The sequence below is a fragment of the Sorex araneus genome, chromosome 3 (assembly GCF_027595985.1).
Source record: "Sorex araneus isolate mSorAra2 chromosome 3, mSorAra2.pri, whole genome shotgun sequence".
In the NCBI taxonomy this organism is placed as follows: domain Eukaryota; kingdom Metazoa; phylum Chordata; class Mammalia; order Eulipotyphla; family Soricidae; genus Sorex; species Sorex araneus.
The window spans coordinates 135375142-135402416 of record NC_073304.1 but is presented as its reverse complement, the minus strand read 5'-3'; the positions used below and the strand labels follow the sequence as shown (position 1 = coordinate 135402416).

The 27275-nt window shown below is 35.6% G+C and overlaps 1 protein-coding gene across 3 annotated transcripts in view; it reads right to left on the bottom strand.

Moving 5' to 3' along the window:
- Positions 1 to 27275, bottom strand: part of MACROD2 (mono-ADP ribosylhydrolase 2) — a 2262400-nt gene that overhangs the window by 1476827 nt on the left and 758298 nt on the right. For all 3 annotated transcript variants that reach the window (XM_055132027.1, XM_055132028.1, XM_055132029.1), the window contains exon 5: positions 17931 to 18047. In XM_055132027.1, the coding sequence (XP_054988002.1) occupies positions 17931 to 18047 (117 nt within the window). The remainder of the gene's footprint in view (positions 1 to 17930; positions 18048 to 27275) is intronic.

The following is a 27275-nucleotide window of genomic DNA, read 5'->3' as shown; positions in this document are numbered from 1 at the left end:
TATATATTCTCCTCAACAAACATTTTTAAAATATCTGATACTGTGGTTTTAGGGCCACAGTTCAAAATCAGTGCTAAAAGTGGAGATGATTCCTCAGGGAAAACATCTCTCGTTCTGTCTCTCTGTCTCTCTCTCTCTGTCTCTCTCTCTCTCACCATAAGTATCACTGTATCACTGCCATACAGTTGTTCATTGATTTACTCAAGCAGGCACCAGTAATGTCTCCATTTGTCCCAGCCCTGGATTTTAGCAGCCTCTCCTTACTATTCTTTCCCAATAATTGGAGGCTCTTTCAGGGTCAGGGGAATTTGTTACTGTTTTTGGCATGTTGAATATGCCACAGAGCTTGCCAGACGCTGGGCACTCCAAGAGGTACCGAGAGTATCCCGCCTGCATGACAGCATGCAGTGTATATATATGTGTGTATGTGTGTGCGTATATATATATATATATATATATATATGTGTGTGTGTGTGTATGCACACATATATTTATATATACACATATATATTTATGTATATGTGAATATATATGTATATAGAGAGAGGGAAATACATACACACATACCTGTGATACTCAGGGCTTACTATTAGCTCTGTGCTCAGTGGTTACTTCTCGTGGGGTGTGAGGGGAGATATGAGGCACTTTGGATCCAACCAGGGTTAGCTACATACATGACCAGTGCCCTACAGTTGTGCCAATGCTCTGGCCCAAAAAGCAACTGTATTTTAAAGCCTATTATGATGGTGCCTTCACCTTGTCTAGTGAAACTGGGGTTAACAGTGAATGCTGCTATATTATGTTGACCGGTCAGGTAATTACCTATCATAATAAAAATAAGTTTTATTTGTGTCAAATTAATATTTTTAAAGTACGGATGCATTTTATCTTTTTCTCTACCTCAGGTAACAATTAGCTCTGGGATCTTAAAAGAAGAAGGCCCAAATCACTCTAAAGAAATAATGGATTTCTCTGTTGCTGTAACTATGTGTCCCTATTATCCTATTTGTGAAGAGCAAGTTGTAAAGCTTTATTATGTTCCATAAATTCTGAACAGTTTGATTGCAGAAAACACACATCAATATTTCCCCCTTAAACACATTTCCATATAAACTGTGAGCACTGCAGCTAGCAGTCTCAACAGAAAGTCATTCCTAGCACATTTCAACCCCATAAAAATCATCACTTTATTTTAATGAGGTTTAACAATAAATTGAACTTAGAAATCATCTTTCTTACATGATCCAAATCCCTGGAAAGGAACACACAATCAATCCCACTAGCTTTTATTTAGCCAAATCATGACACTGTTCCCAGGTCATAAAGAATTTTAAATCTCTCTTTTCTCTTGACATTATTTTACCCTGATCTCACCACTTTTGAAAAATAGGAAAATATGAGAATCCCACCAAAACTATTATTAGTAGGTATACTAAATGTCAAGTATGGACTTGAATTTTCATCATATTTATGATTTATTCACAATGATTAGCCAAGTTGCTGTGAGTCAAATGTCCAGAAAATAAAATTAAACACATACATTTATTTGAGTTAATCCAGTAACTCCATTAATAATTATATATATCTAGACACATTTTCTTGTATACATACATTTATTTATCTACAAAAAGCTTTTAGAAGGCCATAGGATCCATAGATATAATAATTTTTAAAAGTTTTTCTGTTTCCATGGAGATTACGTTCTAATGGGAGTGGTAAACATTCAATGAATAAAACAGTAAGTATACACAGGGACTTTGATGGTACTAAATGTAAGATGCCAGTCAAAGTAGGTCAGGAGGATATAATGATGGAATTTGAAACAGAAGTGAATTTGACATCACTGGAAATTATGTAACCTTATGTAATGTTTACTCATTGACAATACTGAGTGCTACACAGACATTAACTCATAATCTTCAACATCTCTGTGAAGGTGAAGTTATTCTTATCTCTATTACCAGCTGGCAAACAGAGGCAAAAATGATTTCAAAACGTTCAAATCCAGAGATGGGATTTTAGCCCAAATCATTGGTTCACAAGTCCATGCTCCTACTCATAGAATATGGATATCCAAGTGAAGAAAGGTCCAAACAGAAAGAGCATTCAAAGAAACACTTTTTGTGGATTGAGTCTGATTTCAAGAATTCCAAATTTTATCTTTAAGACTGAATTACAACATAGTTTATTCAATCAAAGAGCTTGATAAAAATTTGAGAGATTTCATTTTCTTTCTGAAATACTTAGATCTCAAATCAAGATTAACTATTGAAAAAATATTTACAAATCCCTGCTTAACTCTTAACTAAAGTAAAACATTTAAAGTTTTATATAGATGAGGCTGGAGAGACAGCACAGTGCGAAGACACTCATCCTCCACACAGCCGACCTAGGTTCAGTCACCCCCACCCGGTGGGTTCACTGAGCCTGAGCACAAAGCCAGGAGAAAGTCCTGATCTCCACTGGGTGTGGCCCCCAAACAAAACAAAACAAAACAAAACTTTAATACAGGTTAAAAAAATTGTTCAAGCTATCATTTGTAAACATAAGCAAAGAACAGAATCTCCTGACCCGGCACCAGGCTGTCTTCACTGGGGCACCGCGGAGAGGGGCAGGTTGAGGTTCCCTCCCCACCCCAAGCAGAACCCCAGCAGCCAAAAACCTCCAGAACCCAGCTGCAGCCATGCACAAGGCCACTCTCCAGACACTTGGATGAGCTCACCCATGAAGGAACCAACAAAGGAACCCAGGTATGCGGGACCCGTGGTTGAGATCTCCAAGCCTGCTCACATAGGAACTGGGCCTCCTCCACCCAGATCCTCAGTTTTCCAGTAGCGTGGCAGTTATACTCACAAACTGACCTTGGTGTCATGTAATTTCATCAACAGCCAAGATCCAGAGACTATAAAATAAAGCTTCCGGAAGAGAGTTATGCAGTATTTCCTGGAGCCCACTGCCGCATTCGCAGCTATGTGAACTCTTGTACTCTAGCCCACTGATGTACCTACAGCAGCACAGATTTGTTTGGTTTCAACATACTTGCTTGTATTCTCTTATATACAGGCTTGAATGGCTCCAGAATGAAATACAGCAACCTTCACACACTTCCCTCTTATTGTGGTGGGAAGATGCTCAGTGGTGGGGTGCGTGTTTGAATATTATATGTAATGAACTATTGTGAACTACTTTATGAAAATAAAATGTATAAAAATTGCAAAAAATATAAAACATATGAAAATAAAATATTAGGAAGCTGTTGTATCAGACGCCACTCTAAAAAAGGTTTGCACCCTGATGCCAAGTTAACACTTTAAGAGTAATTTGTATCATTTTATCCTCCTCTTTAGGTTACAAAGGTCTCACAGTCCTTTTCTACTATCATTGAATAGGAAAACCCCATAAAGGCAAGGTGACCAATGTCACCAGCTTTTTCATTATTGTAGAATGTTCCAATAAAGTAGCCATGAAAAATATCCAGAACCATAGATAAGGAATCAGGCAACTTGCAGGACTGAAGAGTGCCCGTACCATGGTCAGGGCTCTTGCCTGGCATACTGCTGACCCAAATTTGCTCCTCAGCACCCCAAAGGAGCTTGAGTGCCATCAGGAGTGATCCTTGGGCATAGACCCAGGAGTAAACCCTGAGCGCCACTGAGTGTGCTTCCCCGCACACACACAAATGTCACCGAGGGGAACAAATAAACAGAAAACCTAAACAACCTGTATCAATTGTTAGATTCAAAATAGAATATGTTAATATGCAAAACAATTGGGCTAAAAATATTGATCCCATTATTTCTGAATGAAATAATAAGAGAAAAAGGCTGGCATTGTGATGGTTGCTTTCAACCTAGTCACAAACAATAGAATTTTACTTAAAGTATGATGTTTGATGAAGACAACAAATTTAGTGCCCATGAAAAGCAGTTAATCTCATATAGAACAAAACACTGGTATCTGAGGCACCTGAGAATGTTAACCCTTTAAAATGGTCATTATCTAAATTTCCCATAGAGGTGAGATAACTGTATAAATCTTTTTCGCTTGTTTGTTTGTTTGAGGGGCCACACCTCGTGGTGCTCATGATCACTGCTGGTGAGCTTTGGGAAACCATATGGGATGCTGAGGATCAAGCCCTTTTGGGCACTGTGCAAGGCAAGCTCCTAACTGGCTCTGGTCCCATCTATGTCATTCTTGTAACCATGTAATATTCCAGCTATAGAGTTTTGGCAACTTTTGAACTGTATACTGTAATGTAGGTTTTCTCAATCTTTCTATTTGTTGCATCCACCCAACCACTCAGTCAATGGATACTATTAGACAAGAAAAATAAAGAAGAAAAATAATCAACATGAATTTTAAAAAATTAAATGACAGGTAGCACATGCCCTGGGCAATGGAATAGGGAGGTCAACCTTGCCAGTTTACTAGGACAGCTGTTCGTTCTCCACATGTCCTTTCTGAAATCCTTGCCATACATTTTGGGGGCATTCATAGGGATTGCTATCTCAGTTCAATTGAATCACCCCTAAACCTAATATCCTCAAGAATGCTAACCCAGAAAGCATCACAAACTAGAAAAATATCCTTGATTTCCATACTCATATATCACACCCTAAAGTAAATGTAATCACTAAAAGAATAAATTTCTGATAAATACACACAAAAATGGCATGTCTAATCCTATGTGTATAATGTAACCAAGTGTAAGAGTAATCTTAAAAGTGGATCCAAATTACCTGGCCATGCAAATAAAGACAACAAGTTTAGTTAGGCATCAGGTATTCTCCTTTAAGGAAGAAAAAGCTGCATATATGCAAATGAAAAAGACAGGGTTGTGCCTTTCAATGACTTCAAAGGGATAATAAGACTCTAAATACAAGACAGACACTGTTTAAAAGAGAACTTGCTGAAATATGTTAAGGTTGCTTCTGATGATTTTCACTAAGCAGAATAAATACAAGGGGGGCCAAATCTTTCCTCAAATGTCAGAGGTAGGAAGAGGAAAGCTTTAGGAAATTATAGGGATTTCGCAAAGAGTGTGTGATTAGAAATAGTGCAAACTTTGGTTCTGAAAAACGAAAGAGCTAATGGGACACACTGCCTCACAGAGCCAGCAGACTCAGAAGGGGACAGCTACAAATGTAAATGGGATGTCATGCACTGAGCCTAGCAGCATCAACATTGACGAGAAGCTGAATTAACTTTTTTCTACTGAAAAATGGCAATTCCTATCAGCAAAAACGTTGGTAAGTGGCCAGTATATAGAATACAAGACTAAAAAATAAAGTAAATACTAATACACAAATGTGTTTTGGTTAGGGCAGCTTTTCTTCTCACTCACCTTCACTAAAATTTGGGTTTTCTTTGACTCTAATTAACTTAATTTCTAAAATGTGTGAAGTGACAGCAATTTCCATTTAGAAACGTTTTTTTACAACTATTCTGCTCTCTATGCCAGAAGCATGGCCAAAGAAGGTGGTTGCATGTCATGGCTCACTCATCAAATACAGTATTACTCCTAATTCTACTCTCTTTTTATGTCCCACTGAAGCTTCTCCCTCAGCCCGGCAGGCAGGTCACATGCTGAGAAATGTGGTAGATACCAACAGCTCTTGGGGTTCTCACCCAAGTTTAATGAGGTTCATGGCCATCATTGTTGTATTATTGGTATTGCTATGCAACGAATATTCTAAACCTAAAATAACAAGCTTTCATTATCTCACAGATTTACAGGTGAGAAAATTGAAACTAGTCTTACTGGGTGGTTCTGGCTCAGGGTCTTTCATGATGATCTAGGCAAGCTGCCAACCAGCAACGCAAGCAGCTGAAAGCTTGATAAGGACTCAAAGAAAAGACATGATCCGAAGTTCACTTTTGAACTAGGCTGTTGGCAGATCTCATAAAGTCCACTTCTAAGCTTACTTACTCTATGCTCACTGACACTTCCGGGCAGGCATAGTTGCTCACCATATAGCCCTCTGGAAAGACTGTTGGGATTTCCATATAATATAGAGGCTGCTTCCCCTCTAGTGAACCCTTCATGGCATCAAAATTGACTAACTTTACCCAGTGAAACTGTATAGACGTTTGATGGGTGATCCCCAAACCGAGGGCTATGTTCTGAGATCTGGATCCTGTGAATTCAAATATATTTGGAAAAAAAGTGTTTATGCCGATATGATCAATAATCCCAAGACCTTGAGATCATCCTCAAATAGAGTGGAGCCAGTGACCAGCACTGTCATAACAGGAAAAAAGTGTTGGGGGAGGAAGAAGATATCGGGAAAGCAATGAATGTGGAAGCATAAACTGGAATTTTGTTGCCAGAAACCAAAGAACACCTGGACAAAGAACACCTGGAGTTATCATATGCTGTAAAAGGCTGAGATGGAATTTTTTACTCTTGTTTGCAAAGAAGAGAGAGCAAATGTCCATAGCTCGGTTTTGGACTTCTTGCCTCCATAAGTTGTCCCAGACTCTGAGAGAATAAATTGCTGTCTTAAACCATCATATTTGTAATAACATGTCCTGGCAGTCCTAGAACACTAATACTGAGTGATTTGAAATTGAGACCGCAAGAGGGGGCACCACAGACGCAAGCCATACTTTGTAGACTAATCACAGTAACCCCTATTAGCCTGACATATTCCAGTCGCTAGAAGGGGATCATTAAGCTGAGTCTGTGCAACAAGGGGAGACGAATTAAACTCTATCTCCCTGGGGGAGAAATATCAAAGAAAGTAGGGGCCTATCTGAGAAAAAGCAATAAAATTGTCAGCAAAATCATTCTCAAAATGATTTTAGAAGTATTTCCCTTTCCTCTGAAGACAAGATACTGGTAGAAAGCAAAAGCAAATATCTGAATCTTGAGAAGGGCAAAGAAGCTTTCTTAATCTCTAGGTGTGACTTCCACATTTTATAGGTACCAGTCATTGCTGAATATGCTTCAAAGGAAATTGTCATAAACTTTAGAACTAAAGTCTATGGCATTATCATTAATTCATTTGAAGCTTAGCAAAACTGCTATTAATAATACTATTAATTTATAAGAAACATGAAATAAAAATTGAGTATCTCAAAATATGTTTGTAAATGCACAGTTAATCATTAATTAACTTCTCACAATAAGAGAGTATGATCAGAAGACTAGGTTAAACAGTATACTTTAGTGGAGGAGAAGCCGTCTTTTGCCCTGTTCTTTACAATATCACCCTGATAAACTGAAACAATACTTTTGAGTTTCTGTTTTCTTCAATATAAAAATTGGAGGTCGCATTAGGTGAAAATAAAGGTCTCATTAACTCCAATAGCAGCACTCTCTCTGTTACTCCCCAAATCTAGACTAAAACTAAAAACATAGCATAGCTAACACTTTTGTAGTTAAGAAAAGCATTAAAAAAATCCATAGATATCTTATTTTACACATTACATACAGTAGAATTTTTAACTCTTGGCAGTTAAAAATTTTTAGTAGTTGAGGACATTATAGAGATATATAGCTCAATTATTTTTGCTCTATGTTATATCTCTATAATGTCTCTACATTATATCTCTATAATGTCCTTAACTACTAAATTCTCTGCCTGAATGCTCTCCCATAATTGTATGGTTTTCAATTCAAATACCACCTCTGGGGAGGTCTTCCTGGACCATGAGAGAATATAACCCTTTTTTCCATTCTCCAAACCACTGGCAAGCTTTATTTTCCTCAGAGCCCTTATCATTATCTGAAGTTCTTTGCTTATTTTTATTTTTTAATTGGTGGTGGGGTGAGTTGGGGCCACATCCTATTGTGTGCTGGGCTTAATCCTGGCTCTGTGTTCAGTAATCACTCCTAGTTTTTCTCAGAGGAAAAAATTCGGTGTTACCATGGATTGAATCAGAGTCAGCTGAGTGTAAGGCAAGCACCTAAATCCCTGTACTGTATCTCTGGCCCGTTTCTTTATCATCTGCTTCTCTAGTGTAAAATCAAAGATTTGAGAGGACTGGAAATGTTTATGACAGTTTGCACTATAGTGTACAGAAAAACACGTTAGCTCAAAATAATCACTAAATTGGTTGAATAAGAGATACATGCTAAATATTTTAGCAAAATAATTGAGCTATATATCTCTATAATGTCCTCAACTACTAAAAATTGGTTCTGTGTTTACTTTACCTTAACAAACTCCAGGGGGTACTATTTCCAGATAATCAGAAATGAGAAAACTCAGGCTGAGAGGCTGAGCCTTCCCCAAGCAATTAGAGTACCTTGGATTTGGTACTTTTAATCAGACCTTCTACCCAAACATTTAGCCTTCTTGACACAGAAGCAATCCTTTATTCTACAGTTCAAGGCTTGGTACCATCTGTTCAAAATTTTCAGCTGGAAACATCTCTAACAAGCTATAAAGAAGTCTGATATAATTTTTTTGAATTAGTGATTAATTACAAGGATAATGAATACATTTAAGAACTATTCTGAGTCCACTTTTTGTTTTTGTTTGATATTTTGGCTTCCCAAGCAGTGCTCAGGAGACCCAGGGGCCACTCTCAGGATACAAGATCAGTTAGACTAGGAGTTTAATGCAAGAGCCTGAGGATGCAATGCAATTTGCACTTTGGCAGTGGGGCGATCTCCAGGGCTAAACACAATCATGTTTGACTGCTGGAGATTAAACCAGGGTCAGGCACTTGCTCCTTAAACCCTGTACTATATAATCAGATCCCATGTCCATTTTAAAACCAATTCATACATGTTACTAATAGCTTAAGGTCTATATTTTTCTTTTCATGTTGTACTGGGAATAGAACCCAGGGCCTCAAACATGCAAGGCAAGTGCTCTACCACCAACCTACATCCCCAGCCTTCAAGCAAGATCTGAAAGTTGAGAGAATATTTATATTTAAACCAGCGCTCATTACTTATTTCAATAGATGTATTCTGCAATTCTTACACATTAACCGCCGTAACTCTGAGATTAACCTTTCATGTTTGCTTATGCCTGACCTCTCAGAGCATCCTAAATTACTCAAAGCAACTCTGATCCTTCTAATTTATGAGAACACCTTCAAATATTCATCGTTGAAATTCTGAAAATGATTATCTCTGCACAACAGTGGCTCTCTTTTTAATCTTAGATGATAACCCTGATTAAACACATCCAAAGGCTGATTACCCCCACTGTGGTTAATGTCAATGTTGCAGCTAGCTACTTATTTCACAGCAGGAATAGTCTTTATAAGACCATTTAGATTATTACCAGAATTGATTTAAACTATTATTTCCTATTGATCAGATAAGCAAATGATGGTATAGACAGGGTCCTATGAAGGTCTGCTAAGGTGTCAAATAATGCAATCCCAATAGATATTTATTCTGCACTCCACCATAATATAAGAACTTCAGTGCTAATCTTTCAAAAATGGAAATATTTTAAAGCTAAAATATAATAAAGATAAAATATAATACATATATAAAGATAAACTATTTCTCACTATCAGAAATGTCCAGTCACTTCATCACAAAGCTAGTTGGTTATGTAGTCAGCTATCACAATGGAGAGTGCAGAATCGAGAAAAGAGAGAGGGGGAGATAGAACAGATGGAAGCAAAAAATATACTTTAATGTATATGCATGCAATGTGGAAAAACTAGGCAAATTTCTCTGTTATTTCTTATACCACTACAGTCTTGCATGGGTGGTGACAGGAAATAGAGATGCTACAAGTGATGGCGGTATTAGTTCTCTAGATTTCTGGAATTGTGTTATCCTAACTTATGTGTGCTCCTGGTTGGTTTCTGGAAGCTGCAGCCATGATCATGACAATCACAATGTTTTCATTGATTCACCTAACTAGAAATGTTCAGATAACAACATTCTGCATTTGGTATGATATCAGGTGCTGAGATTAAAGGAAATGAATGAAATCAACATTCTATTTTCCTGAAACTGTTTTTCTGAGAGTTGGCAAAATAGTTCAGTGGGTAAGGCACTTGCTTTGCATATAGCTTACCTGGGGTTTGATCTCTGGCACCCCATATGTGGCCCTCATCTACCAGGTGGAGGACTAGGAGTAAGCACTGAGTACTGTCAGGTGTGTCCCCTCAAAACCAAAAAATTAATAACTACAGAAAAAAACGAAAAACAAAAAACCAACAACACTTATTCTGATTGGTATGGTAGGGAGTACTATACATATAAACAAGTATAGGCAGCACCAATATCATAAATATGAAAATTCTACAAAGAAAGTAAACAATATTTTTAATATTTTGCTACATAGAGAATGATGCATTAGCACACTGAAACCATTGTTTTTACATTATATACATTGTATATACACACTATAAATGCATCAATATGCATACACACAGAAACAGTATTTTTTAAAAGTAAACCATAGTCCGTGACTCAAATGGATGCCTGGGTTTTATGTTAAAAAGGATGCAGGGCAAGGAATCAAAGGCAAGTGTTCTACTTAGAATTCCACCATTGGTCAATGGTCAGTGACCCTCATACCTGATTATACATCATAGTTACCTTGAGAGGTTGCCTTTTCAATAACAGTTTATTGTTCAATTGGTCTGGGAAGGAGCATAAAAATTTGCATCTCTAATTCCCAGGTGCTTTTACTGCTGCTGCTTCAGGAAGAACATTCTGAGAACCACTCTTCTGAATTTTGCAATCTCGTTCCCCTTCTTCCACATACATCATGAAGATCACTAAGGAGCTATAATGCATGAAACTGCTTAATATAAAAGAGGTGGCAATTATAGAGAAAATAGATTCAAATAGAAATTAAATTCCTAAAGCACTTAAGGAAAATGAGCCAATCAGAGTTGATTTTAGGAAGAACAATCCCATCTCTTTCTTCAAGAAAGAAGATGATTTTATGTTCTTCAGAAGTCATTTTTTCTCTTTATGTAACATAAGTTGTCTAATTATGGAAGGGGCTCAGGAGGGCCCTCAGGTCTCCATCAGAGACCGGCAGAGTCACACTCGTAGCAGCAGGCCCACTCCACTGCCTTCACAATCAGACACCTGCTGGTAGAACTCACGATGGCTGAAATCAGGTCATGCATTGCAGAGCACTAACTCAGAAACACCTTTTCAATTACCTCCTCAGGAAACTGAATTTCCTCCGAGTATAGACTCCCCTGCAGAAAGTGCCTGTGGTAACACGAGTAGAGGAAGCACAGAGTAAAGATGTATTGTCGAATATTCTGGATGTTTGAATGAACTCTTCCTTCAGTGACTAGACATAACTTCCTTTCTGGTTCTCATCTTATAGTGAAATCTGACTATTTATTTCTAGCACCTTTTTTTTTAATTTGCCAGGTGCCCTAATAATTAAGCAAGTCCTGCAGATGATATATTTCCAAGGTAATGTTTGGCTGGGGCAACAGAAGCAAGGACTGTCACTAGAAACAGACAGTGGGTAGTTCACACTCAGCTTTGTCAATGATTTGAGTACAATATAGCACAGGGGGTAGGGCATTTGCCTTGCACGCAACCGACCCAGGTTTGATTCTTCCATCCCTCTCAGAGAGCACGGCAAGCTACTGAGAGGATCCAGCCCCCATGGCAGAGCCTGGCAAGCTACCCGTGGTGTATTCAATATGCCAAAAACAGTAACAAGTTTCACAATGGAGATGTTACTGGTGCCCGCTGGAGCAAATCGATGAATAATGGGACAACAGTTCTGCAGTGCTACAGTGCTGAATACATTAGATGAGAGAGAGAGCCCGGCAAGCTACCTAGAGTATCCCGCCCGCTCGGCAGAGCCTGGCAAGCTACCCTGGTAAATTCTATATGCCCAAAACAATAGCGATAGGTCTCATTCCCTTGACCCTGAAATAGCCTCCAATCGTTGGGAAAAATGAGTAAGGAGATGCTCCTAAAATATCAAGGCTGAGTGTATTAGAGACGTTACTGGTGCCCACTTCAGTAAATCGACAAACAACAACGGGATGACAGTGATACAGTGATACATATATTAGAAATGATTTAATAAACATCACATCAGAATCTCAGTTTTTTATTGAAAAAATGAGGACTTCATAGATAATGAGTTGGCAAACTTTTACTGTAAAAGGAATGCTAGTCAATTTTTCAGGCTTTGCAAGTAGACAGTCTCTGTTTGCAGCTACTCAACTGTCACATGAAATCAACCTCAGACAATTTATGAACAAGTAGAATGACTGTGTTATAAGAAAATTTCATTTACAAAACCAGGTGGTAGGACTGGCCAGCATCTGTCACAACTCAGGGATACTTGCTTACTGCCTCTAGTGCAGAATTTGTTTATTTGTTGGAGCAAAGACTGTAACTACCCTGCTTGTGATTTTTTTTTATGTGCATGTTGAAAGAAAATATCATTACTTGTCATGGCACTTCCTCATAGGAATTTCAAAAGGACTGATGAGCATATGCTTAAAAGTACTATGATTTCTTGATGAAGGGCACAAGAGAAGTACTAATTATTATTATTCGTACCTTTTAAACTACTATCATCTGATTATTATTGCACCTGGGAATAGAAGAAAGATTCTAATTCATGGCACTTTATGTTATTCAAACATATTGTACTATGGTCTTTCTCACTAGTTTTCTTTCAAATGACTAATGAAAAACTGTGTTGGATGCTAATATTACCCTTTGATGTCTTCCAAAATCTAAATAGAAGTAATAAAAGAAAAAGATTCCACCATTTTAGGTACAGAGATTTAATATTTATTCCACTTATCTTAGATAATTATTTGTGCTTAAAGCCTAAATGTAGAATATTTTCAAGAAATAGAATATGTGAGCTGTGCTAAAAATCATAAAATAAAATTTATATAGTGTCTTCACTCTTTTTGGTTCATTTTTAGGAAGCACTCCATTCGGAGTGCATTTTTTTTAGATGAGAAACTTTTGAGTTACATGTATGCTAAAACAGTAATTCATATTAAATTCATTATTTCTTAGGGATACTAGTATAAGAAGTATAACTTCACTTCTACATCAGCACCACCACCCAGAACCAATTATCAGCCAGTCTGTCGATAATCAATTATTTTGTTTGATGTTTCTCTAATGTCTTTTATAAATAAGGGACTAATGGAAAGGTAGAAAGTTGCACATCTGACACTAAGAAATAGAACATAAACAAGTGCCCTTAGTGTACTAACATGGAATATACTGGAGTATGGGAAATGGGAATGTATTTAAGCTGAGTTGATAAGGAAAGACTAATTTCAAGGCAGAAGTAATATTTGAGGGACATGAACAATAGTAGAGCAGATAGGACAACTGCCTTGAATGCACCTGACCCAGGTTCAATCCCCACCATCCCATATGGTCCTCTGAGCACTTTCAGGAGTAATTCCTAAATGCAGAGCCAGGAGTAACCCCTGAGCATCACGGGGTATGACCCAAAAAAACCTGTTCCTCCAAAAATTAACATCAATAAGCTAAAATATAAATTAAAATAAAAGGAGTAATATCTGAGTTAAGCCTGGAGCAAAGATAAAAATGAACAAAAGAAAGAGCTTTCTAGATAGTTCTAAATATTCACAGACATATCAGTGGGAACAATTCAAATGATATTAAATGTTGTAAATGGTTCAAGATATTCCAGGAAGGCCAAAAGTAATCAAATTAACATGTTTGTATTAAAAAAAAAAAACACTGAAAGGGGCTGGAGTAATAGCACAGTCAGTGAGGTATTTGCCTTGCACACAGCCAACCCTAGTTTTATTCCCAGCATTCTATATGGTCTATTGAGTGCCAGGGCTAATTCCTGAGTGAAGAGCCAGGAGTGAACCCTGTGCATCGATGGGTGTGACACAAAAAGAAAAAAAAACACTGAATAATTTTGCTAAGTGTAGTTTTGTTAAGTATTCATTTAACAAACATACCTTACCTATTACTATATGCCACATATTATCATAAAATAATACAGCAGTAAATGAAAAGCAGTAAAGACAAATACTCCACAGATAACCAAAAATGTTAAGTAAATGATAGAGTCTTTTAAAGTTAAATGCTTTAGGATTATATGTAAATCAGAGAATAAGTAGATGATTATGGTGACACCTGAGGCCACATTTGTATAGGAACTTGAAGTAGGCTAGAGGGAAACCCAGGTAGATATTTAGAAGAATAAGGATCCAGACAGGAAATGCTAATGTAAAAGCAGTGGACATCAAGAAAAACGCTCTGCATGAGAAAGAAGGAAGGTAGCAGATGGTGTTAAGAGAGATAAGAGAGTTATGTACTAGTTGATAATTCTAAGGACTTATTTTAGGAATGTTAGTCAACCAGCCCTGGACAGAATGGATTTCAAGTGCAAAGAATTAGAAACAGCAGTGACAATTAAATGATGTTTTCAATTTGAAAGATCTAAAACAATTTCTTCTTTTGATCAATCACTTATATACATTATTTCTGCACATAGTGAGGAAGCATTATGCTAAATATTGATTGAAGTGAATATTGACTATTCATGGCTGAGATGGACAAACCCTTTTGCACATGAAATGTCTGACAGAATGAAGATAGCATGGGTAAAAACACACTTCACACTAAAAAGGATATACAATCCAGAGAAATCTAAAATTTCTCTGAATCTATAAACTATCTAAAATTGTAAAAGAGGAATTCTCAAAACGTTAAATTTTATAATCATCCCTTAGTTCACTTTCAATAGCATTTCTGAAGCAAACATCTTTAGTGAAATATTGGCCAACAATCTCTCTATTCTATAGATTACTTTTGAAATTAATGCTTGGATACTCTGTTAAAAGAAATAATTCAAAACTTCTTCTATGCAGTGAAGAACAGCCTAAATCTCTGAAACTTATTAGACCAACCACAGTGAATCACAGAATAGAGAATACAAGTTTATTAATTAAATACAATCATTTATGAATTGATTAATTTAGCTAACAAAAAAAGCAAAGACCATTTCAAAATTATCAAGTCTCTTACCCAGACAACAACATTTCCCAAACAAATTGCTAATGCATGAAGATATTATCACTGGTGGCTGGATGACTGACTTTAGTGCCTCTACAGTGATAAACCCGCTGTCACAGAGGACAGATAGATACTAGTCTCTGCTGTCAAACTGTCATGGAATTATTAAATATAGAGGGAAAAAATGACCCAAACAGTATGTAATGAGCTCCCTTTTCATTTTCTCTCTACAAAAGCACATCTGCGGATTGTTAATGACTCTAAAATGGATTAAACAAATTGATGAAAAATAAAAACAACTCTGAGGGATACAAAAGGGGAAAGTAAACACATACAATGTATTTAAAATATAATTTAAGATATGAGGAATTTTAATGCATGATTTGCATGTATGATGTGTCCTGGGTTAAATCTCTGGAAGCATTTCCTTAACCCTAACCCTAAACTTAAACAATTTTATATGTGTGTATATACATACATATACACACACATACACACACATACAGATACACACACATGTATGTACATAAGTACTTGTAAAACTGTGAAATGCTATAAAGTAACATAAAACAGAAGTTATTTCAGTTTATCTTTTGTTGTAAATACATTCAGAAATCCTTGGGACATGGTCTTAGTGGGGTTTCCTTAAGTAGCATGTATTTTACTGTTCTTCAAGTTATATCCCTGACCCATAAATTATTTGTACTCATTTTTGGATTTTGTTTCTTTTCATTTTGTTTTATATATGCCATTAATATTTCAAAATATGTAGAAATATCCAGACAATTTACAAATAGTCCATGTATGACTTTCAGGAAACAGCACTGTCATTTTAATTTGGAAACATCTTATGCTATTAGATATTTTTTTTTACTAGACACACCTTTTGGGCTGTGTGCTGTGACTTGACAGGGGTCCGGCTCTGCCTTTTTTAGTTCATAAAGATTATGGACCAAATCATATAGAATGACTTTCCAAGTTTAGTGTAATTGCCCCAAAAAGCCTCATGTGGATGCTCAGGAAAGCCAACGCTTACCTCAGTGATGCCACTCATCCATGGGCATTCCTCATGCACAGCACAGGAATTGATGTTACTGACTTTATACACCAGTAGGGTATGATACAAGTCATCAATAACTGGGAAAAGCTAAATGGTATTCAAAAGAAGCTGAATAATGTAGAGGAACTATTAATTGAAGTAAACACTTTAAAAATTATACTAGTGTCCATAAACACTGTGCCCTCCATATTTTGACCATATTTTATGATTCTGAGGTGTTTGTCTTTATAAGTATCAGAGCTGAAAATTTTATAACAGTCTAGGTAACATAGTTACAATAGTATAAATGTGTATGATTTTGATATACAAAATACCTCACGACCACTACCAAAATGCAACTTTTTCCACTCTAATATGTAAGAAAAAAATAGTAAAAGAATAAGAGACAGTCCTTATTTCCTGACTTAAGGAAAGAAATAGCTCTACAACTGAAAAGTAATCTTATTTTCAGGGAAGTTTCAATTTGTTATATTACAAATGTACTACAGTCTTAATGAGAAAAAAAAATATTGACATCTGAAAACACAGACCAATATAATTCTGAAGAGAAAAATTCTAAATACTTAGACATTCTCTAAGAGTGAAAACTACTCTTAAAACCATGATACTTTATTTGGAATTTATATATATATGCGTATATATATATATTATGTAGTTGAACTATGCATTAGGAGTCATTTTGACTTTTTCATACACTAAAAAAGAAAACTAAGAATGTCATTAAGGAAAAAGTATATAGTTGATATACATTCACTGGCAACTCCTGAGAAATAGAGTGCAGTATTACAAAGTTTTAAAATAGAAACACCATTTTAATACATCAATATTTACATCTAACTCTAAAATTAAACATGCACTAAAGTAAACATTAAAGTATAACTCATCTCTCCACTCATTCATATCCATGGGAAATTCATGCTTATATAACCTGTCTATGAAGGACTCTAGTATCATTTTGTACATACAATAATTTTTTCAGATGCAATTTCTCCCAACTTTAAAATGGAAATAGAACCAGCTTAAATTTTTTCATAAAATGTTTCAGAGACTCAGGCAGTATTGTAAGAAGCAGGTAAAAGAAAAAAAAATAATTGGTGCCCTAGTTTCTGGATCAATGCACACCTTAATGGCATGCTGAAACAAACTACTATTACTCCCTGTGGCCTGATGATTAAGTGATTAATACACACGCGCGCGCGCGCACACACACACACACACACACACACCTTTTCTGTTAACCAGCTTCTCTCGTAATATTTTTAAAATACAGCACTCTACCCAGATGGCTAAATGGCTAAGCAACAAGGTCAATCAAATTCAATACTTCTCTCTATTCAAATATAATGGAAATTTTGACCATTCAGCATTCAAAGAGCAAATACATTCTCACACTGACAACCACATTCCATTGGCTTTCCCTGAAAGCAAAGTGTGACAGATGCCTTGGCTGTAATTGCCAATCAGCCTTTACATGGCAGCTGAAAACACAATACATCACTTTGATCTCTTTTGCTCTAAACATATCCACAATCAAGAAACCTGAACAAGAAATAAGAAGTTGGCATCATTTCTAGAACCTGTCACTCTGTGGCACTTAAATACTATAATGTATATTTTGCTCAAATATTTTTTAGAGACCCTCTGCCAAAGCCTTAGCAAAAATCGCCTACATTTAAACATGTATATCTATGAATGCCTATGCATAACTGTACATATCGCAAATATCTAAGAATATATATTATGGATATACAGTATATACATATATGAGATATATTCTGAAAACATTTCAAACCATGTACAAAATCTAAATATAAAGACAGTTAATCAAATACTGCCATTTCCTTATTTAACTCTGCACTGGGAAATGAAGCATAGTAAGAGTGATCATCTGATTTTAAAAGTGCTCAAAAGAGCTGGACTCACATTTCGCTGGCAGATCATAGCCACCTGTGATTTTTGCTTGTCCAGTTTCACAGCCATTCAAGGTACGACATTCAGCTAGCAAACAGGGGCCAGCTGCTCTGTGAATACAGCCATCCACTAGGGGAAAGAGAGGGGAAAAAAGTTAGCACGTTTTTGTCTTTTAAAAAAAGTAAATGTAGAATTCAAGGTGGAAAGTGAGAGATAGTTTAAGTCATTTGATTTTTCCTCTTGGAAATCACCAAAGGCCAAACACCTGACAAGTACTACATGTCCTCTCTTCCGCCCTTTCTCTCTTCCCCCCTCTCCTAGCTCCTGTTCCTATGTTAAAGCTACTATGCTGTTAAAAGTTAAGCATCGAGTCAGGCTCTCTTGGAGTGAGATTCTCTTGATTATAATTTCTTCCGATTTTAATGTGTAAACATTCATCTCATTTTCAATGTCTAGGTACCAATCCAAGGTCACTTAGCACAGGGTTGGGAAAAAATGCTAGCAACTCTTTACTTTGGAGCTTGTACAAGTTGACTCCATAGGTTATAGAGGCTAAAAAGATCTAGAAAAATGGGAAAGGCACTCAGGAAATCCATGCTAACTTCATAACTGAGGAAGCAGAATTGAACGAAAGCTATCAAAATAAGAATGAAATCTGGAGCAACCTACAGTGTCTAGGATGCTTGCCATGCCAACCCAGGTTCAATCTCTAGTACATAAAGTCCCCTGAGCCATGCCAGGAGTATGCCTGAGGTCAGAGTCAGGAGTTAGCTCTGAGAACAGCTGGATATGGGCACTCCCTGCCCATCCCCCAGCCCCCCACCAAAAAAAAGCACAGTCATACAAACAAATATGAACTAAACCAAGACATCTAACTCCTTCAGCAGCAACATAGCACAATAATTAGCTTATTTAGGCCATCCAATGCAGTGCTAGATGATGGGGTAATGGGTTTCTGTTAGCACACAGAAAAGCGCCCCTACTTCATCTGACCAGAGTAAAAACAGAATAGCTACTGGTCTTCAGTTCTGTGGACTGTCACCAACCTCAGAATTCATCAGTTTTCTGCCCTAGTCTTTCTTCCCCTTTCTGATCTAAATGATGAGGATTTTTTTAAAGCAAGACACCTTTGAGACACAAATATGATGCCATTAGAAACTAAAATTTTATCTAACCTGACTGGGATACATGCATAAGAAAAGGGCTAAAAGACTATAGACGCATGAATCCGGAAACTAAGAACCTAAGCTATCAGTTGTTGAATGAAAACTTCCGAGAAATAAAAAATTTAAAAAATTATAAAACAAAGGGTAAGAAGGTTCATAAAAGGTAATAGAATTCCAGGATATGAAAGAAGGCTAGAATGTTAGCAGTAGGAAGACTTTCTTTTGTTTTTCATTATCCACATCCATTACAATATAATCGATCATTGATCTTTATTGTTATTTTTGTTGCTACTTAGAAAAAAAGATGAATATTGGATGGAAAGTTTTCATGAAGTGGTTTAGAGTTCATCTAATATCCAAGTGGCTACTGTCATGGAAACACCATTTTTGACTGAAGAAGTATCCAGGGGTGAGGGTGGAGGGGGATCTCCTAGGGGCATTACAAGGCTGTCATCTGCATGTCTGTTAATATTGACAATAAGCCTGAGCCAAAAGCCCTTATGAAACAAAATGAATTCACACCAGATTATTCTACTCTAGTGCTTCAGAAAACTCTCTTGAAATACAGATTCCACCTGTACTAGCTGTAAGATGCTCCAAACATGCTTTCCCTTGAAATTAGTTTCAGTGGGTTTCTACAGGGCATGGTCTCATATGGTTGTGCATGGGTGCGTACAGTACATGGCATTTTAAGAGTATAGAAAGGCACCAACACAGTGTCCAGTGTTCAGTTTAGTGAACAACAGTGTCCAGTACAGTGCCCCATCGATACTGGATATAATCTTAAATTCCTTAGAAGAAAATTTTCCATGAATTTGAAAATACCTGTTTTTCTTACTTCAAATGAGAAATAAAAGGAAGTAAGAAAATATATAAAAGCCATCATTTATTCTACCTCCCAGAGAACTCTACAACAGAGATTTGAGAACTCACTGACTATAACAACATACACACATATATTTTAGTTTTCCTTACTAAAAACATTTTGATAAAATGTTATCAAACTCACATTGCAAATTTGTATTTTAAATTTTATTCTAATAATTTAATAATCGTTTAATTATAAATTAACACTGTACAAAAGATGTAAGTACAAGATATCAAAGTTTTTTACAAGAGAGAAAACTTGGAACTATTATTCTAAATAGATTATACCAATGTCTTTCAATATGATAGATTTTTACGCAGTAACAAAGAATGGATAGATCTGTATTCTATGCAATTCTAAACATGCAGAAATTTCCAAGTGCAATTCAGGTTTATAAGAGCATATTTAATATAACAATTTTAATAATATATAAAAATACATGAACACCTATAATTTATATATAGATACATATATAGAAATATAAGATGTACATCATAATACATAAATAAATGATAGTGCATGGGAAACAAACAATAAAACTATTTGAGAAAACACTAGGTTCTGATTTCTCTATGTTTGAATTTTTTCCCCAGGGATTCAAGGAAAGTGTTTTAAAATGAGCAGTTTTTTTCTTGGCAAAAAAGATAATTAGTTTGAAACGGCTATACTGAAATAGGATTTGCTAGTGTACTTAATCATATGCTGTCAAATATGATCTGCATTATTTAGATTGTAGTATAATGCAGTTTGTAGATATTCAATTCTCAAAATCTTCATGGTTATACTAGCACTCATGACTGCATTAAAGCAATCACAGTCTAGCTGAATTGCTATTTAATAATGACTACAACTTAAATGTATTGAGTACATCTATGTGCCAGGAACTATTCTGAAGACAACCTTATTAGATAGATACTAATTTTATCATTTCTATTTTATTGAGGATTATAAGAGGTTGGCAATTTTCTTATGTTCAGAAAATACAAGCAATATGATTAGAAGACATGTTCTTAACCACTATAATCTGCTTTTAGGACTTAAATCCAGGAATTCTTAGTTCCTGCATGTAAGGGAACTTTTTAATTCTTCTCTCCATTAAATTTTATCTCTCAATCTTCAAAGAGCACCTGTGTGATTCATATTATAAGCTAATCCTGGCCTATCATATGTTTTTAAATATCATGCAAGAGATCACGGGCTAGCTTTTCCACTCAGTATTTTTGTTTTTTCAGTATAATAACTATATTGTTATATTTTAAAACATTATTAACACAATGAATTTAATTAACACCCACCATCTCAGAAATGTATGAAAATTAAAAATTGTTTTTGCTTTTTGGTAAGAGCTCTTAGGATCTTTATTAATTTTAGGGGTCATTGATACCCATTGTCAAAAAAAATCACTATGGAAACAGCAGATTTGAACAATAACATAGACCAAATGGACATAGCAGACATACACAGAACATTTTATTCAACAAAACCTGAATACACATTCTTCTCAAGCACAAATGAAATAATCCTAGAATAGACCATATGTCAGGCCACAAGAAATTTTAGCAAATTCATGGAGATTGAAATAATACCAAGTATATTTTGTAACCACAACACTACGAAACTAAAATGGATAACAGAGGGAATTTGAAAAATTTGCTAATACTTGGGAATTATATTGTACTCTCCTAGACAATAAATGAATGAAGGGAGAAATTAAAGGGGGAATCCGAATTGTCATCAGAGATTGGAGATAGATTAAATGGCCAGAATTCATTTTTTTCGTAAGAAAGTTATGGGTCTGATCCCCTATACCACCTGATCCCGACAGTACCACTGGGAGAATCCCAAGTATAACACGTGACCCAAATCACAAAACAAATGAAAAATTAGGTATCTTGGAAACAAATTAATCTGAAAACATAATATAGTAGCAAAGTAATTCTAAGAGAGACATGTATAGCAATAAACACGTATGCTGTGAAACAAGAAAGTTCAAAAAAAGCAGAAAAAAGTCAAATTTTTAAAAATGGTCAGAATAATGATTTCTATTTTTTGGCGGGGGGTCACACCTGACAATGCTCAGGGTTATTCCTGGCTCTGCACTCAGGAATTACCCCGGTGGTGCTCAGGGGACCACATGGGATGTTGGGAATTGAACCCAGATTGGCTGCATGCAAGGCAAATGCTTTACCCACTGTGCTATAGCTCCAGCCCCTGATTTAGATATTTTCCAAAAAAGATCAGATAAGTGTCTTATGGGTACATAAAAATATCACGAATAATATGGGAATGCAAATCAAAGCCACAGTGAGAATCTCTCCCTTTACATGTTAAAACAGCTATTGTAAAAAAGATGGTAAATTATGGAAGTGGTGAAGATATGGAGAAAACTAGTACCATATTATTAAGAATGTACATTGGTGCACCCACTATGGAAAACAGTATAAAAATTCCTCAAAAATTATAAACAAAATCACTACATGATCTATTAATTATATTTCTTCTGAGTATTCTTCAAAGGAAATGAACACCAACTTTAGCTTTAGAGATATATGAGCCTTTATGTTCACTGTAGCATTGTTTACAAAAGAAAAAGATACAACAGAAGCAAAGTATTCACACAATGAGTAGATAAAGAAGATGTGACAAAGGTCAGAGACATAATTCACAGGCATGGTGCTTTCCTTTTATGTGGCCAAATTTATCTTGGTCCGAGGCACTGTATAGGTACCCTGAACGCTAGTAGGAGGGAATGACTCTAAGCACAGAACCAGGAGCAAGCCTTGAGCGCTGCAGAATGTGGGCCCCAAACAAACTGAAAGATTTAAGAAGAGAAAATGTACAAATATACAACAAAATAATATTTTATTAAATCAAAAAATTGCTTGTCATTTGTGACAGCATGCATAAATCTTGAAGGCATTTTGCTAAATGAAGTGAAGTTAGACAAAGACAAATATATTACATGATCACTATTATATGTGAATCTTTAAAAAGAAAAAAATAAAGAACTCTTAGATAAAGAGAACAGGTTGGTGGTTTCTGGTGGTTTTACCAGGGGAGTGGGGATGAGTAGGCAACGTGGGTGAATACAGTCAAAGGTATACAATAATAGGCAAAAACTAAATGAATCCTGGGAACATAATATGCAGCATGGTAACTATGGTTAATGATCCAATATTTTATATTTAAAAATTGCTGAAAGTACATTTAAAAAATTACTATCCTGAGGGAAATATACAACTAATGTGTCATGACAGATGTGAGCTAGACTTATGGCAATCATTTCACAATATACACAAATAAAAATACCAGATGTCAATTTAATCTCAATTAAACCTAAAGAAGAAATATACCATGTAACCTAATTCTAAACATCACAAAATAGTAAAAGAACAACTGAATCCTATATTAGCACAACAAAAGAAATAATGGAGACTAGGTCAGAAATCCACAAAGTAGATCGGAAACACAACAGAATAGATGAACAAATCTAAGCACCTCGGGCTCATTCATTTTGGCAGAGAGAGGGTTAGAACATTCTCTGTGGTGTTAGGGGCTACTCCTATTTCTGTGCTCAGGACTATTTCTGTGCAAGAGAACAAAATCAGAATCTTCAGAATGCAAGACAGCATCTTAATCACTGAACTAACTCTCAAGCACCTGATCTTTAGCTTTTTGAAAACACAACATAAGAAAATGGATGAACTGTTGCTAAGTTCACTCAGCATCTTTATGAAATTAATTTCCAATGTTGCTTAGTTTCATTCTTTATTCCTTTTCTTCATGAATAATATTTCATTGACAAATATAACATAATTTCCTTAGCCATTCAACTGTAAGTAAACACTGGATTATTAATAGTGTTATCTATTACAAAGATATCTATATATTTTTTGTAGCTTTACATTTTCGTTTCCTATGAGGAAAATTGCTAGATAGGTCTGTATTTTACTATACAAAGCACAAGCAATTTTATTCACTTGATCATACAAACTTACATATGCCAATAGAAATCTGAGAGTTTGTTTGATAATCCTTTGGTGTTGTCAGCCTCTTTTTTCAGCAATCCTTAAAAATATGAGTGTTTCACAGTGCTCTCAATATACTCCGTGACTGATGATTTTAAATTAGTGCTTTCTTCTTTTGACTATTCATATATATCATTTTGGAAGTGTCTGTTCATATCTTCTGCTAGTCTGTATTGCATTTGTTATGACAAAGTTATAGTATATCTGGTATTCCTTTAAATTAAAAAATTCAGATATTTTAATTTTTAGTTGTTAATTTTTTTTACTTTATTTTTCTTACCATTTTCAAGTTACTCCTGAACTTTCTTAACTCCGAACAACTTTCACAAAATATCTTAACAGATTTCACATAGTGATTTAAAAGTCCTTGTCTGCCAATTCTAATATGCAGGTCAGCTATGAATCTATTGATATTTACTCTCGGTCACATTTTCTCTCATGTCTACTCTCGACTGGTAGCATGTGACCACTGTGGATATGTTGTAAAGCCTTTGCATTCTATTATCTTTCTCCAAACAATAATGGAATTTGTTCTTCCAAGCAGTCAAAGGATTATCAAGAAATATGGAAACTTTTTGAAAGCATTCTTTAATTTCAGTTCAGTTTTTGTAGTGAGTAGCATTTTTTTACTCCTAAAGCATGGGGTTTTTAGGGTTTTCAAAGGAAAATGATGTTTGTCAACTCCCTCTACCATGGAGAAACTTAATTATAAAAGCTATATTTATACATTGAGAAGTGAATGAATAGTTTGCTCTTTTCTTGAAGTTTTCTAATTTTGCTTCCTTGTGAGATTCCTTGGAACCTTTCCTGTACATGCAAAGTTCAAAGCTAAGCTGACAGTTACTCATTTATTGATATGGGGTTCCTCTAGCTATCTCTCCTTTCTGGGATCTTCAGTTAGTTCCAAATAGTTTAAAACCCTAAATTCAGTCCTATATTTATAACATGCAATCTAATGATTGCTCTGTGTTGCAATTCTATCAACCACTTGTCATGTGGAATAAGGAAAACCCTCAAGAGATATAGCTCAATTAATGTAACGTATCCTTATGTTGCCATAATATTTTCATTTGTACTCTTATTTTCATGGTTATAAATTGCTTTATAAATATTGCATAAACATAACAGAATGCTTATATGCTAATAACATATCTCCTTCCTTCCTCAATCAACTCCTCGAGGGCATAAGCAGTGACTTAATTCTTTTATAACCCCAACTATATAACTGTTTTTCTTGGGGGGCAGGTATTTAATTCAGTGGAATTATGTGCAATTAAATTTGAGAGCAAAACTTGAGGTTAATATGTATACATATATATATTATATAGTGAGAAAAAGGAAGTGATCAGAACACTTAAATACAAAATCTCAAGAGTTAGAAAGTAAATTATAGAGTCACAAGATTCTAATTACAAATCTGGTGATGAGTTTCAAGATTAGCAACTTATTCATATTTTCTGCATTCAAATAGTCATTCCACTCAATTCAGAGAAACTGAAAAGGCACATGCTTCTCTCGGACTGATGCAGCCTGCTAGAAAACCTGCTCCTCTAGTCGCTTTTATAATCAAACTAAAAGACAGCAGGCTGAATAGTGGCCAGGTGTGATTCCACACAGTTGCATGTGGTTCATGCTTCCTATGGGTCCCTCACCTTTGGTTCTGAAAGGTTGGAGGCACTTATGATCAATACTCAAGCTGACACAGAATGTATTCAGTCTGACCAAAAATGTCTGACTCAAGTTAGAATAATAAAATAATAAAAAAACAACAAAAAATTCTAAGATTCTAAAAAAGAAAGGATAATAAATACAATTTGCCATGAAGCATGACAACATAGACTTCTATCCTACCAAGGAAATAAAACCTAGAGGAAAAAAAAGAACAACTGAGCAATACAAATTTTATAAACTAATACTGAATTTTTCAAGACCATGTGCAGAGTCTGCTATACTTATCCAAGTCCATTTATGCTTCTTTCTGAACATATACCCAGAGAGAACTTCCCAGTCTCCCTTGTAGCTATGGATCAGATCATGCGATTGAACTTGTTTGAAGGAGCATGAGGGAGTTGATGTATCTATTTGTATGCTTAATGCTTTAATCAAGCCCCTTATCCACCTGCTTCCAGTTCTCTAAGGACACCCATTTTCTGTACTAGATGCATTTTCTGTAGGCTAGATGTAGTATAAGACCACCAACCCCCTGAGCATTTCTAGGAAGAAAGCATTGGAATCCCTAAATAGCTGTGTAAAGCAGAGTTATCCTCTATCCCACTTTGCATACTGTGCTTGTGAAATCAAGAGACAGGTAACCTTCACTATATAAAACCATTGAGATTCTGGTTGTCTGTGACAATAATTTGCTTTAACTAATATATCACTTCTGTTGTAAATGCTATAGTTATATTTTTCATTAAGCTTAATCTCAGTAAAAACTTTATACAAAATTAAATGAAATAGTATACTTGGTATAAATATATTTCCCTGGCCAAGTTTGCTCTTCTATGTCTAATCATGCTAGGCTAAGGATTCAGAACACCAAAGTTAGTCTGCCCTATTCATTCAAATATCTGTTTCTCCTACTTTATGATTGAAACCAGACTAATAAAAGATAAAGAACAAAGCCTGCTTACAAAATGCATGTGGCATGATCTACCGGTAATGTACTGAATGTTGAAGTCACCTTTAGGGCTGCTCTTCATCAAAGTTAAGGGGCAACTTGCTATAACTTTTCCCAAAGAACACTGTTGCTGTGATCTACTAACTCTTTTGCCACTGACCATCCTGACAATGAAGGCAAAATGCTTGAAGGCAGATGGTTAACTAGGGCAAAGGCCTTTGACTGCTGGCTTATTTCTTCCAGTTATCTAACATAAACTAAATTCAGAAGACTTCAGGCTATTAATTAGGCCATCTTGGGTTGAAGGAAGGGTAGAGAAGTGAGCTTCAGTTGAGCTTAAAAAGGATTATTTTTCACGTTTGTCAATATTACCTTAAAGAATAAGCTTGAAAATGTTCTTACAGGATTGTCATATTCTACTACTTAAATAGTTCTAATAAGGACAAAAGAGATAGACCATAAAACCACATAAATTTTCCTGGCCCAAGATTTATTTTACTCGATGCATTCCAGTCTGTCTGGCTGGCATTCTTCAGGTGAAGCCTCTCTCCACCCTTATTTAATATAAACAAATGAACAATTTTATCTTGAGAACAGGAGACAAAAATCAAGTTGCAAAGCCTGAAAAGGAATTCCATCAGATATCATTGACCAGTAAATATAAGAGCAAGAAAA